At 36.8% G+C, this 14,940-nt stretch overlaps 1 protein-coding gene across 3 annotated transcripts in view; it reads right to left on the reverse strand.

Annotated features, from left to right (window-relative positions):
• The window catches only part of LOC137049230 (tripartite motif-containing protein 16-like), a 28,838-nt gene extending 13,898 nt beyond the window's left edge, over positions 1-14,940 (reverse strand). For 2 of the 3 annotated variants that reach the window (XM_067427712.1, XM_067427710.1), the window contains exons 1-3: positions 14,804-14,940; positions 5,480-5,607; positions 2,970-3,100 (exon numbers count right to left, since the gene is read on the reverse strand). In XM_067427712.1, the coding sequence (XP_067283813.1) occupies positions 2,970-3,100; positions 5,480-5,607; positions 14,804-14,892 (348 nt within the window). In that variant the 5' untranslated portion in view covers positions 14,893-14,940. The remainder of the gene's footprint in view (positions 1-2,969; positions 3,101-5,479; positions 5,608-14,803) is intronic. The other variant, XM_067427711.1, reaches the window with a different exon arrangement.

Raw genomic sequence — 14,940 nt, forward strand, 5'->3', positions numbered from 1 at the left:
CTAATGTTAGACCTACCTAAAAATCCTGAAAAGCATTGTTTATTTTATTCTCATCTTTGCTCAATAGTATTTATTTGTGCTGCTGCTTCTATTTAAGTTATCTGTTCTTATTTTCTTTATTTTCATTTGACAGTAGTCCTTTTTCCCCTGAACATAGCAAATACCGAACTGCACTGAAACGTGAACCTAAAACTGTGATACAAAGTGAACTGTGAGCAGTCTGTACTGTTACACCTCTAGCGTAACTTATGCGAGGGGGTGCCACAGAATTGTGAAAAATTTCAAAGGGTAAAAAAATAAATCGTTAGATTAGTCGACTATTCGGAAAAATAATCGTTAGATTAGTCGACTAATCGAAAAAATAATCGTTAGATTAGTCGACTAATCGAAAAAAAATAATAGTTAGATTAGTCGACTAATCGAAAAAATAATCGTTAGATTAGTCGACAGAAAAAATAATCGTTAGTTGCAGCTCTAGTACACACCTTAATCTAACTATTAATGTCGTGTCAGAGATTTCGCCGCATTTTGTGACAGGACACACAACGTTACGCACACTAGGGAAGTGCAGAGGGGAGGCTTTGTGGGTTTGAGCCTCTGCCCTTTCTGAAAATTAATCAAAAGTGCCCCACTCAACAATCATCGATAATATTGTGGCCAATAAAACAGAATTGGAATTATAATTAATATAACGTCTACAAACCAGTAACAAATGGCGGAAAAGTCCCGTTTATCTTTTATGTATCTGTCAGTCTGAAATGTCGTTGCCATAACGCGTTGCTATGGGCGTGTGTGTTTTACTTTACTGTTCATTCTGGACACTGCGTCCTCTCTCTCTATATTTTTATTTTTGTTGTAATTATTATGCTCATTGTAAAAGTAAAAAACAATAAGTTTGTATCTGTAATCGCAGACCAGATGGTGAACGCCTGTGGCTCGACGCCAGGAAAAACAATCCAAACAGTCGCGATTTTTAAACCTTTTTCATCATTAATCAAAGCTATTATAATAAATGTAGGCTGTCAATAAGGAGGAAAGAGGAGCAGTGTCTCTTCAAAAAAACAGAGAGAGACAATACATAATATTACAAAAATAAATCAACGTAAATGTATATAAAACATTATAAAAACGCATGTTTTTTATACTTCTTAATGTAAAGTAACTCTGTCCAACAGCGACACCCGCAGGTGAAGTTACAGCGAGTTTCCTGAGCCCATAAAATTAACACACCTGCCAAAGTCATGCTATGATTGGATGTTGGAGAACCTAGCGTGGCATGGGGACGTAATGACGTGCCATAACCGATCTATGTTCTATCACATGTAAAACGGGAACATGAACGGAGTACTCTAAAAGCAACCCATGTAAACACCTTAATCAGAATATTGTCTTATTCAGAATAAGGTCAATAATCAGATTACTGCCGTCCATGTAAGCGTAGTCACATATAAAAGGATGTTTTACTCACATTCATCATTACTCCAGTCTTCACTGTCACTAATTCTCATATTAGGATTTGATGCTCAACAAACATTTATGATTATTATCAGTGTTGAAAACAGTTTTGCTGCTCATGGTGCCGCTTCATTTTTGCGGAAACCACCATACCATTCAAACATTTGTGGTCAAATTAAAAAAAAGAGAAATTAATACTTTTGTTGATCAGACATAGGCTACATTAAATTGATCACAAGTGATATTTTTAATATTACAAAAGATCATTTATTTAATAAATGCTGTCCATTGAACTCTCTCATCAAGGAATCCTGAAAAATAAAATGCATCATGGTTTCCACAACATTTTTAAGCATGTTAAACACACGTCCTCCCCCCTAATCTACACCCATGCTTGAATTGAACACTAATCTTGCTTCCTTCTATCCGTCAGACTCGCGTGGTAGCCAGGCGTCTCATTCAATGGCGAGCTCAGTTGACGCTGTGTGCTTCAGGATTCTGACGCAAGTGAGCTAAGATTCCGATTGGCCCAGAGAAATATCCAATAATGTTTTGCATGTCTAGTCTACAGAACTGACATAAATAAAACAACTATTCGGTTCTACGCGATTCACGTAAATGACCCAACTGACCAAGAAAACAGCGATAGTCACCGAAAAGCGACAATTTTGCAGGTCTGCTGTATGCACTTTTGTCTCCTTAAACGCTCGTTTTTCTTTGGGTTGACAGTAGAGTGGAGCCGGAAACTCGGCTGAAACGAGTATCCGGTACGGATGAAGTATTTTTGCTGAGTATGAGTATTATACGAGTCAATATCTGTGCTCGGATTGAATAAAATCCTAATTAGGTAGCTGACTGTGTCTGCGTTTTGTGACCGCTCTCTTTCTTTCCGTCAGTCACTCAGGTTCGCGGGTCTTTTCCGTTAACATTTAGGGTTTCTTCAGCTTCAGATTTGTTTTTATTTTGGTTTGTAAACGTGGGGTTTGTTCAGACATGGTAACTGGTAGAATGCGACTAGCATTCTGCCTATCAGAGTTTTTTTGTCTTTTTTTACCGTCTGCTGGCTCTCCTTACCGATGACCCAGTGAAATGCTGGTCAGGCAATCTTCAGTGCTGGCCCGATCTTACACACTTTGCCCTGCAGTATCTCAGGAGTCCACCTACAAGTGTCCAGTCTGAGCGTGTGTTTTTAGCACAGCTGGAAATATGGCCAATCCACAGCATGCAAACTTAGACCCTAGGCATGTGGAACAACCTTTCTTCATTAAAGTCAATGCAGATCTGACTATTTGATCCATAGAAAACACAGTCCCCCCACTGAACTAAACTGTAGTGTGACTAAGTCATGCATCATCAGATCTTTTATGACGCAACTCCTTTTTTATTTATGACATTCTGATAAAAGAAAACGAAGCCTCTTTTAAGGCCATAACCAATTATTATATTTTGTGGTGGGGGTTGTTGCTATTTTAAAGTTAATTAGGGTTCTGGTTCTCTTCCACAGACAGCGTTACCTTCCGAGCGATGGGCTCCTGTCCGTCAGTCAACCCGTACCAGCTCACAAGCTTACTCCAGCCCTCCATGGGCACCGAGATATAGTCCAGTTCGCTGAGGAGATGCTCCCTGATATCCAGCATATCTCCAACTACAACCGGGAGAGAGAGACAGACACATTTCTCAGCTCAAAACTTCAACACATAACTTCAGCGTGCAATCTAATGTGATCACAAGAGGAGTCAGAAATACATAACTTTTCGATTAATGTGCAATGCTAAAGGTGATTCTACGACTGGAGATAAAACAGAAATCCTTTCCAGTATCGTACTGAACAATTTTTTTTTTTTAAAACATTGTGCCAAACACAAGTTACTTCCCTTTTTTTACCTTTAACGAAAAAGTAATTTTAGTGTTCGTCAACTCTTGTTTCCGAGAAATAAGGCAATGTGTAGAAATAACATTGCAGTTTGACAATTTTAAACCTTTTAGTCAAAAACTCCACTTGCTAGCATAAACGCTAAGAGTGCATAGTGCTAATGAAGTCATGATTGAAAGACTAAGCAATAGACTTTTTTGATATTGTGGTGACAATTTGATATTTTACAAAATAACCTTTTATATTTAAATACTTTCTCAGTGAGAGAGCACACACACACACACACACACACACACCTTTCAGTGCTTCAGATCTTATCAGTGACGGAAAAAGACAATTTCCTGTAGCTTACATAGCTCCGAGATAATTTCACCAATTTAAAGGCAAAGTACAGTAACGTTTTTAAGATGACTTTTTTTTTACTATTTAATATTGTAGAATTAAGAAAATGGTTTTTAATAGTAAAATAACTGAAATATTACCAAAAGAAATGTTTCGATTACACAACGATATTTGGACAAATTACACAAATTCAAACAATAAATCCTGATTTTCAGCTATATACGAAACTCTTTTTACAGAACCTATTATATTGTTATATTAGTATGACCTGTCACATCTTGTGATCCATGACAATGACTAACAAAGTATTAAAATAATAAAAAATATAACCATTTGAGAATAATAATGACGTCGGACACCTGCAATTATAGAATCACCCATATGCAAACCATAATAATTATGTATTATTATTATAAAAATAGAAGAGATCACTTCACAAATCATCAGTGTTGGGGGCGTTATTCTAACAAGTTACTAATTACATCTTCAATAGTGTAATTAGATTACTGTACAAATTTCTCACTCCAAAAATCACTAATTACTTTCTAAATCAACCTCAACTAGTGCTTCAACGACACGGAGCAGCTCTTTTAATTCATTCAAATAAATAATATTAAACTAGATCAATTATTCTTATTAACTGACTAAAGTATCACAAATGTGAGAAGGATAAACAAAATAAACCATGCATTTTGAAGTTATACTTTAGATTTTGATGTTAATTCCACTTTTGTATTATATAATTGTTCTACAGTCAGTATTTGGTTCAATCACATCAGAAGTAACTAATTAAATAACAGAGATATTAAAATTAATCCACTACTTTTTCAAGGAAAAGTAACTAAATTACAGTAACTAATTACTTAGTAACTAATTACACAAGGATTTTTCTAGTTGGCTAGTAGTCAATAATTTAACCCTTTAGTCGACTAATCGCACGCTTCATTCATTTGATTAATTAAATATTTACTGGGGGTGAACCATAATTAGCATTTAGGCATAATAAAGCCTATGTATATTCAGCTCTCAAGTCATGTAATGATTATTTTCTCAGATGGCATAATTAAGTGGTAAACTCATAGAAATGTTAATTCTTTCTGAGTAAAAGTGGTGTAAATATATGAGAATTTATCAATATTTTTCTAAATATGAACCACGAGCTCTAATGGAGTCGTTTGTGCAACATTAGGGCTGGGCAATATAACAAAATATATCGTCTGGACGACAGAAAATGTCTATCGTTTTATATAAGGCTCTATCGTTTACGCCACGATAAGGCGTTTACATCAAGATGCACCTCTTCACCTATGGCATCCACGCTGCAATACATAACCAAACATGGAGGAAGACGATAGTAGACGCGGTTCAGACCAGGGTAATTCTCAACAAGATGACCAGCCAACCCAAACCGAGGAGCTTGAACCTAAAAGAGGGGCGACTTCTGTTGCATGGACGTGGTTTGGATATAAGAAGACCGACTTACACCAGACAACAGTTGTTTGTAAAGTTTGCCGGCTCCCAGTGCCAACAACGGATTCCAACACTACTCATTTATTTTATCTGCGCCTGCGCAAGAACCACGAAAAAGAATACAGAGAGAGTCGACGAGCAAAAACTGCAAAAGCAGCGTGGAGTGGTGGCATATCTACACACAAGCCAAATCGCGATTGCGGTTCGATTTCGATTAATCGTGCAGCCCTAATTTTGTCCATATCGCCCAGCCCTACATCACATATAACGAAATCAGATGTGACTGACTAAGTGAAAATCATGATTAATATGGGCTTGACCCCAGTGTGTAAGACAAACCTTTGAAGAGGCTGGAGTTATTCACGGGTCCAGGATAAAAGCTGCGGTCTCCAGTCTGACATGTATCCCAGCTGTCAAAACCCACATATTTCTTCCACTGCCTGAACCAGTGAGAGCACACCAAATACCTGCAGGAAACAGGAAATGACTTGAATATAATGCTGCATCCCATATCTTACCTTACTATGCCCTCTAAGTATGTGCTCTGTTGAGTGTGTAGCAGCACAGTGGGCAAGTTTGGGGGCGTAGCACCTCGTAAAACATTCACCCTGTCACTGTAACACCCGTCACATTTCATTTTTCTACTCTATTCTTTCTACCGTATTAGAGAGAAATGGTGTGGCTATCAAACACGATGAATACTGTTGCGGTTACAGGTCTTGGATTTCAGCATGGGATTGTACAATAATTGTACTCATTCCCACTAGGGCTGGGCGATAAAACGATAATTATCACGATATACTTTTCTCAATAAAACGATGACCGTTTGATCGCACGCGGTGTTGTTTACAGTCACACACTGCAAAAAATGCTTTTCTTACTCAGTATTTTTGTCTTGTTTCTATTCAAAATATCTAAAAATACTTACATTAAGAAACATGTACTAGACAAATAAAAATTGTCTTTTTTAGGACAAAATGACTACAAATTAAGAGATGTTTTGCTTAAAATAAGCAAAATAATCTGCCAATGGGGTAAGAAAAATAATCTTGTTTTCTGTTTGAATTAAGATTATTTTTCTTACCCATTTGGCAGATTATTTAAAGCAAAACCTCTCTTAATTTTTTGTTATTTTTTCCTAAAAAGAGATGTTTCCCCCAAAACAAAACAAAAATATTTGCTTGTCTAGTAAATGTTTCTTAACCACTTCAGCTCTACAGCACATTTTGCATTTTTTTGAGAATTAGGAATATCTGAATTTAAAAGAGCGCCCTACCGACATACATTGGAGTAAATTGATAAAAATGGTCTCATTTTTCAGAAAAAAACTCTGTAAAATGAGACACAGTGAGACAAATTTTAACACAGTGGTGGAATATTGCAAATATTATATTGTATCTATTCACAATCTTATGATAAACATAGATAAAAAAAAAAATATTTTGATTTATTTTTAATTAATTTGTTATTTAAAAATCTATATTTTTTTTTATCATTTATAGAGCCAAGCTTTTTGGCAGTTTCTGTTGTTTATATAAATTGGCACTAAACAGGGGAAAAAATAATTTTCTTAATATCTCCTTGCAAATAAAAGTTATTGAGATTTATCTGACCAAAGTGTCTAACAACTCCTACTCATCTGCACTGACATCAACTGGCCACTAGGAAATCGAAAAGAAGGCTCCGCCTCTTCAACTTTGTAAAGGGAGATCTCGGGCTCTGATTGGTCTAGAATCATGATCCACATGTCTATAAAGAGCTGAGATTCTCAGCTTTTCTGTAGCATGATGCAATATGTGATGACATCATCAAAAATCGTGGCTAACACCGACAATCAAAACTAGCAATAATAAGAGTATTTGTCTGCATCACATGTTTTGATCTGGACATCGGTGACATTTTACAGTGTCATTTGGCCATACTTGCTCACAGACATGCAAAAATAGTCTCATTTTGAAGCAAACAACCTAAGGAACAAGCTGATATAGCGTTTGAGGCTAGTAGCTTTACAACGAGTTTGTGATCCGAACAGGAATATGGACTCGTGTTTGCTTGTTCAAAGGAGTCATTTCCATCTTTGTGATTCTTTTGATAATAAATTTACTGTAAATTATTGGATCGGTGAAATTAACAGCTCAGCGATATTCCTGAGGCCGATAGCTTTCATTTGATATATGACTTGTCTATTTTAGGTGTGTCTGTGTGATAAAAATATGAAGTTTTATATTATTTGCATGATTTTATCAAGGGGTGGTCGTTGTGGGGGGTCGAATTCAGGCCGTATTATTTTCTTCTATGTAATATAAATGCAGAAGTTATTGGGTTATTAAGAAAGCTGAGGTTCTAATCTTTCAAATGATACCATATATGTCTAGTTTTGTGGTGTGCGAGTACCTAGTTATAGGATGATGCAATTTTGGACCCACCAAGTGGTTAATGTAAGAATTTTTAGATAGTTGGACTTAAAACAAGAAAATACTAAATAAGACAATCATTTTTTGCACATGTAAGTGCACATCCACCATCAACAAAAAGCATCATATTTACCTACAGCGTGCCTTACGACAAAAAACTAAAACAAATACACACCACAAAAGCAGTTGCTTATTGGAGGGTTTTCAAACTGTATGATGCCAAGGACCCCCAATTACGACTCATCTTTTATAAAGGACCCCCTTCCTAAAATCCATCTATTTTTAGGAAGAAACATTTAAACTGTTAGATAAATCGTGGGACATTATAATTGCAAAATATTGCTTTCAAACTTAATAAATTGGCTATACTTAATGTTGTATGTATTAACCTGAAGAAGAACATTGTTCAACTAAAAATTATTTGCAACTTTCACAATAAATGTATGCAAGCAGTTTACATATTGCATTTATATATTTACAGCCCCAGTGAGCAAGACAAAGGGCACTTACTATAAAGATACAAAGCAAGCTGGAAAGCAGCCTATGTATACAGCAAGAAAGGAGAGAAACATTTAGAAATTCAAGAAAATTTGGTAGACTTTATCCATTTCTCTGAAATTTTCTGGGGACCTCTTGGAACCTTCTGGAGCCCGGACCCCAGATTGAAAACCTCTGACTTATCGCAAAATACATGCTTCATATTAGCGTTGTCGAAAATGAGGGATTAAAGCTGCCATGAACAGGATTTTTTTATTGTTTTATACTGTTGTCTGAGCTCAAGTAATGACGTTCATGTGGTTTTTCCATTCAAAAAACATCATACCTAATGGGCTATTTTCTAAACTGGTTTTGAGGCTCTCTCCTGAACGCTGGGTCTTGATGGGCATGTCATTGGAGACTTGGAAGTAAACACGGCTAGGATTGGAGAAGATTTGTATATGCACTGGTGCGCAAATTCGCACGACTCGCGCATGCGGACCTGATAGGAGTTTTGGCGACGCTTTCCTTTAAGCCCATGCTTCTAATGAATTATAGCCACATTTATACTTATTTCTAGTCTATAAATACATTTATAAAGACTTGTGAAAACCAGAAATGTAATCACAGCTCTCAAGTAAAACCATACTTGTGAATCAGATTGGCAGATTATTTTGCTTATTTTAAGCAAAAACTCTCTTAAAAACTCGTTATTTCCCCCCAGAACAAGACGATTACTTTTGCTTGTCTAGTAAATATTTCTGCATACGGTGTGCAGGGAGAAGGAAGAGCGGCAGATGTAAAACATGCAATGCTTCGCCTCTACATCAGATATGCGGTCTAGTCGCACATCCGAGCCTCATCCGAGTCTCACGGCTCATTTTATTGACAAAGACGGGAATCTTCAGAGCAAATGCCTCCAAACGGCTTACTTTCCTGAAGACCATACAGGTGAAGTTATTGCCCAAGGAATGATTGAAGCTCTCGCGTCCTGGGGGCTGAGTAAAGACCGATAGGTGTGTGTGTGTGTGTGTGTATCACAACTGATAGTGGTACAAACATGGTTAAAGCCACTTCACTCAACAAATGGACAGGACTTCAGTGTTTTGGACATCGACTGCATTTGGCTATTGGCGAGTTTTAGTCTCGGGTTTCCATTTAGGAACAAAACTGCTATAGAAGTAATATACTAATAAAAGTAAAATAATTTAAGAAGAATCAAATAATATTTTATTACTCCTTTGTTCTTAAGGGTTAGTGATTTACAAGCTTGAAGCAATATTTGAAAATGAAACACTGATTTAAATAGTAGAGAGAGCGAAGAAGGACAAGGGGGTGGATCGAACCATTAGGCTTTGTAAAGAAGTAGTGGCTGCCTTCTTCTACTGAAAAAAGAGAGAGCCAGCAACTGCACAGGACAAACTTAATCTGCCAAAGCACAAGCTGGTGACAGAGTTACCTACCAGATGGGGCTCGCGTCAAAAGATGGTGGCAAGGATGATTGAGCAGCACAAGGCTCTCTCTCAGGTACTGACAAGAAAACCAGGCACTTGGTGCTTACCTGGCAAGACATTGATGGCCTTAAAGCCACTTCTCGAGTTCACAGATTCACTCTCTGGTGAATCGTATGCGAGTGTCTCCTACCTTAAGCCTGTGCCTCACCTTGTGACACACAGCTCACAAAGGACAAAAAGACAGCTGTCATGAAATATCTCAATGAGAAGCATGATGACGAGACAACAGATGAACTGAACGAACTGCTTGATATGGTATCCTTGCTTGACCCACGGTTCAAGACTCAATAAATCCGGCCAGACAAGATCGAGGCCATCGAAACAAGAGCCCTGACTGAGATTCTGAAGATGGAGGGAGACCCAGGCCCTTCCACAGGGCAGCTTGAAAACCTCAAACTCTAGACAGACTTGTTTTTCTTGCTCGTAAAAAAAAAGATGTCCACAGTTAAGATTTCTTTTATTTATTGATTTGATTTATATTGTCAGTGTCATTTATTTATAAGGTTTGGCGTGTTGCTCCGAAAGAATACTTTTTTTTAAACCTATTTTTGTTATTGACAAACATTTTTAAAGCACTATAGTTTAAAACCACAGTTAACTGTCTGGTCTCTACATCTTTTCACTCAGGAACAAAAGATATGCCTTTTTTGTTTTGAGCTTGTTTTGAGCTCACACCTAAAGTGCAGGCACATAAATGTGAATGTAAAAAGTTGAGAAAGAAAACGCATGTGTGACAGTGTATTTGATCCGTGCATCAGCCCTTAAAGTGACAGCAGCCTAATAAAACTGCTGCCAAATTATGAGATCATATTTAAAATATCTATATAGCAGTTTTTCCACATGGTATAAAGGTTTCCAAAACTTTTGGGAACATTTCTATTCTATTATAAGAAGTCTCAAGCTCGTCAAGCTAGCATTTATTTGATCAAAGATATATATATATATATATATATATATATATATATTAGACATGTGCCGATTTTCAATAATGCGATTTATCACGATAACGAATATGCACGATATTGTTATCTTGGGCACTTTAAAATATCATAAATAATAATTTATTAGCAATTAATATTTTTTTATAATGCACTCAAGAATACTTTGCCCATCAACCGTATAAATGCTCAACACCGCTGTTCTGCGTCAAAGGGACGCGCTCAGATATAAACAAGCCCAACATGCGTTTGCACATGACTGAACCGGTGAAGGAGACGCGCTGCTGAAGTGCCGCTCAGTGACAGCAGAGGGCGCTGATGAACTGCAGAATGCAGCGGTTACCCCGGAAACCAGCAAACAAACAAAAAAACGCGTGTAGTTTTTAAAACAGCCATTCGTTTTTGTAATCTCAATGTTGTTCATCACAGCACCAAATACTTAATACTTAAAGACTTAATAGGCTATTTATTTTCAAATTTAAACATTTTTATGTTTTAATCTGGACTACAACCCTAATAATTAGAACTGTTCTGATTATTTGTTATTGTTCAGTCAAACTTTGAGACATACGACTTCATTAGTTAACATGTTAATTCATTATTACCAAACTGACAATCAAAAATACTTATAAAGAATTAATCATTCTATGTTAATTTCTTAGTTACTGTTTAATAACATTAAAATCAAAATCAAAATAATTTTTTTAATGGACCTAAGATAAAACTAACAATGATCAGTATTTCTTAACTAACATTACCAAAAACATTATACTTTCTGTACCAAATGTAGCTATTGCTCAATCTTAGTTAATGCATTAAATAATGAGACCTTATTGTAATTTGTAAGCCTACCTGTTGTTCTTTATAGCCTAATTCTTTTGCACTTTAATCTGTTTGAAAATTGTACTTTTACAGCTCTGAAAAAAATCAAGAGACCACTTAACATTGATTTATCAATGAGGGGGTCTCTTAATTTTTTTCCCAGAGATGTATCTATTTTTGGTGCATTATTGTATTTAAACATTCAGTTATTTTTGTTCTTTCAAAAATAGTTCTTAAAGCTGTTATGCTATGGCAACACTTTTTTTTGCAACTTATTTCAATATCGTGATAATATCGTAAACCGTGATAAAACTTCATCAATTAATCGCAACATGAAGAATTGATGTCGGCACATGCCTAGTTGTAACTGGTAAGTTAGCAGGGTACCAACATCACAGGGTTGCCAACTCTCATGCATTTGGTGTGACAACACTAGAGCCCTGCGCGGGACTTTTCTTCTGTTTTTCTTCGCTCCCGCCCGCCGAATTTCTGTCCACTCCCGCCCGCTCCCGCAAAACTCTGAGAATTTATTCCCACACAATAATAGAGATGCATTGATTTTGTGTCTTCTCCCGTCCCGCAGGAAAAAAAAAACACGTATTTGTATTGATATTATTAAAGAGATTCATGGGGTTGTTTGTTTTGTTTCACAAACAATTGAGAAACTTCTCCAAATGTCAGACTTTCCTTGACTAGCTTTTGTGCTGTAAATACCTCGTTTGAGGTTCTTTTCTACATCATCTATTGACATCATCATGGCGCTAGGCAACCTCCCTATCCCGCTGTGTTTTTTTTAGCCGTCCATTCCCGCCCGCAGCAAAATTCAAACCGCCCGCTCCCGCGAGATTTGTGTTGGGTCCCGCGGGACTCAATCCCAATGCAGCCCTCTAACACACACGCTTTCGGGCTGTCTCACGCTCTCATGCCACCCAACTTCTCACGCCAGATTGCCAAACCTGCATTTGATATTAAACAAAGCTAGGCCTATAGATTTTTTATTATTAAGTTTTAATGCAAAATTCAAACAAAATTTTTTGGCGCTAATGTTAAAGCCAAGAGGCGTTGAAAAGCGAATTGCAACATGCTCTCGTCTCCCGGCGGCTGAGCGCTCAATACTTCTAGCACTCTGTCAAAGCATTTAAATGGCTTAAGCGGATACACACCAGTTTCGCTATACAGATGTTTGCAGTAAGTTTTAGTAAACAGTACAGCTTGTGCATTGATTATTAAGTCAGCCATATAGACTGCCGAAGTCATGACGTCACTTTGTAGGCCAACCCGGAAGTTAGCGGCGCATGGGTTCCCTCGATCAAAAGCCGATGCATTTTCCCCATAGACTTTTGGACAATCGCAAAAAATAAGATCTGTGTTCAACAAAGAGTTATGACCCTTACACGTTTAGTCTATCAAGACAATCTTTACAAGTAAATCCAACATGTATACCGTTAGAAGCCTAAATAAAGCCGTCAGATATAAAATGCTAACGGTAGGCTATAAACGGACTACAGCACACAGTCGCGGATCTACGTCATCATCACGCTTCCTCAAACTTTATTTAAAAAACACGTTCGCTCATTATGATCTGCGCTCTGGATGAACACTTATCCACTTCTTCATGAGAAATATTGCCCAATCGTTTTTTCCAAAAATGTTAGAAACTAATTGAGTTTATGTGTGCCTCTCTGAGATTTGTTTTCTCGTTTGTTAATGTTTTATTTATTCTTTTATTATTTTGTTAGTTTATATAAAGCTTAATATTATTGTCTTTGTGATTAAGATTAGGCTGTTATGCCTGATCATCGTGCTCCAAATAGACTTTAAAGAATCTTTTGAAGAATCTTTCACTGTATTATGTTTGATTGTATGTTTGCATGTTACCATTTGCTAATTCGGCAGAAAAAAAAGTGCTTTTACCGCCTCAGAAGCACTCACGACGTAAGCTAGCCGTATCAATTTACAATTGTATGTCATTTTCCTTAGACGATTGATCATATATCGAGGAGAGAACCGCTATAAACCTGGACATGTAGAACAGCGCAGCTTTCATTCGACGACTTGTGGTTCCATCTCAGGACAAAACACAACACTACAGTCTCTCCACAGAAATGAAGAACTGGTAATCGGTTACCTTAATATCACAGATTTCTGTATATTTGGAAACACCACTATTTGAAAGGACTAAATATATAACTTTATGTATATTAACTGAAAGGTAAACTAAGAACGTGAGTGGAACGCGGGCTGGTGAGATTTCCTGTTTGTCACGATGACGTCTAAAGTCCCGGCCAGGATGTAGTCCCTTTTAGCAACTTGTTAGCAACCACCGTTTTTAAGACACAATGAAGTTTAAAAAAATCACAAGCAGGTTAGAACTAGTGTGTTTTATGTCATAGATCAAAACGTGAAAATATTTAGAGGCTTTGTTAACCACAGACCTTATTTCAGGCGATTTAGCAAAAACCCATTCAAAAAACCCATAGGCTTTAGAGCGAGGGAACCGGAAGTGCTAAAATGCTAACTCACTTCCGCGTTTTGGCCTACAAAGTGACGTCAGAACTTCGGCACTCTATTCACATGATCGTTTTATTATGGAGCGTGATAGAGATGCAACATTGTTAACATTAATGTTATTCTTGTATTTAGCCCTCAGGTATTCCGTCACACTCATACTCATTGATGGTCAAATGTGACCACACACTGTTACTATTTTTCAGTGAAATAAGTGTTATATATTTTAGTTTGAAGAGTTTTGGTACTAAATACTATTTGTGCAAAAATTATTGTCAATTAGTGACCACTTAAAATATATTTCTTCTAATATTTGTATTATTTATATTACAATTAGTGTAGTAATTAAGGTTAAAATAGAGAATTCCAATTCAAAGAGATAAATTAGAGTCATTTTGTGGTTTAAAAATAATAATGTTAATTTGTAATGCCATTACCCAGTAGGTGCCTTATGGCTCTTTATTAAACATGACATGTATCTAATCTAGTTGTTTAAAAACGTCTTGCATTTCAATAAATATTTAGATATGATCAAACACTAGATTTCTTTAAACGTGAAATTTTAAAATGTTAATAACTTCATATTAGGACTTAGCATACTAATATTTTTAATGAGTAATGATACATATAAGCACACACAAGTGAATATTAATGAATTCAAGCACATATAATTTGACCCAAGAAAGGTTTTAAATAGTGCTAAAAAAGTGCTAAGACAAAAAATCCTTACTATGTACAGAAGTTACTACATACGAATTGATACTAAATTAAAATCGAAATAGACGATTGCAGATTTATTTTTCTTTATGATCATGCCTAAGTTCAAAATAAAACTTGAAACACTGCCAGCGGGACATTAAACAGGAAGTGTTTGTCCATCTCTCTCTCTCTCTCTCTCTCTCTCTCTCTCTCTCTCTCTCTCTCTCTCTCTCTCTCTCTCTCTCTCTCTCTCTCACGCACGCACGCGCACGCGCACACACACACACTCACCAGGTCTCTGCAGCGCACAGCGGCGTCTTCATGAGCGTCGCGATCTCTTCTCTCTGCGTCTCCAAATCCACCGCGCAGTGTTCAGCCATCTTCTCTCGCGAGCGCGCACTGACGCGCGCATTCACACATGACTTCTT

The sequence above is a fragment of the Pseudorasbora parva genome, chromosome 20 (genome assembly GCF_024679245.1).
Source record: "Pseudorasbora parva isolate DD20220531a chromosome 20, ASM2467924v1, whole genome shotgun sequence".
Lineage (NCBI taxonomy): Eukaryota > Metazoa > Chordata > Actinopteri > Cypriniformes > Gobionidae > Pseudorasbora > Pseudorasbora parva.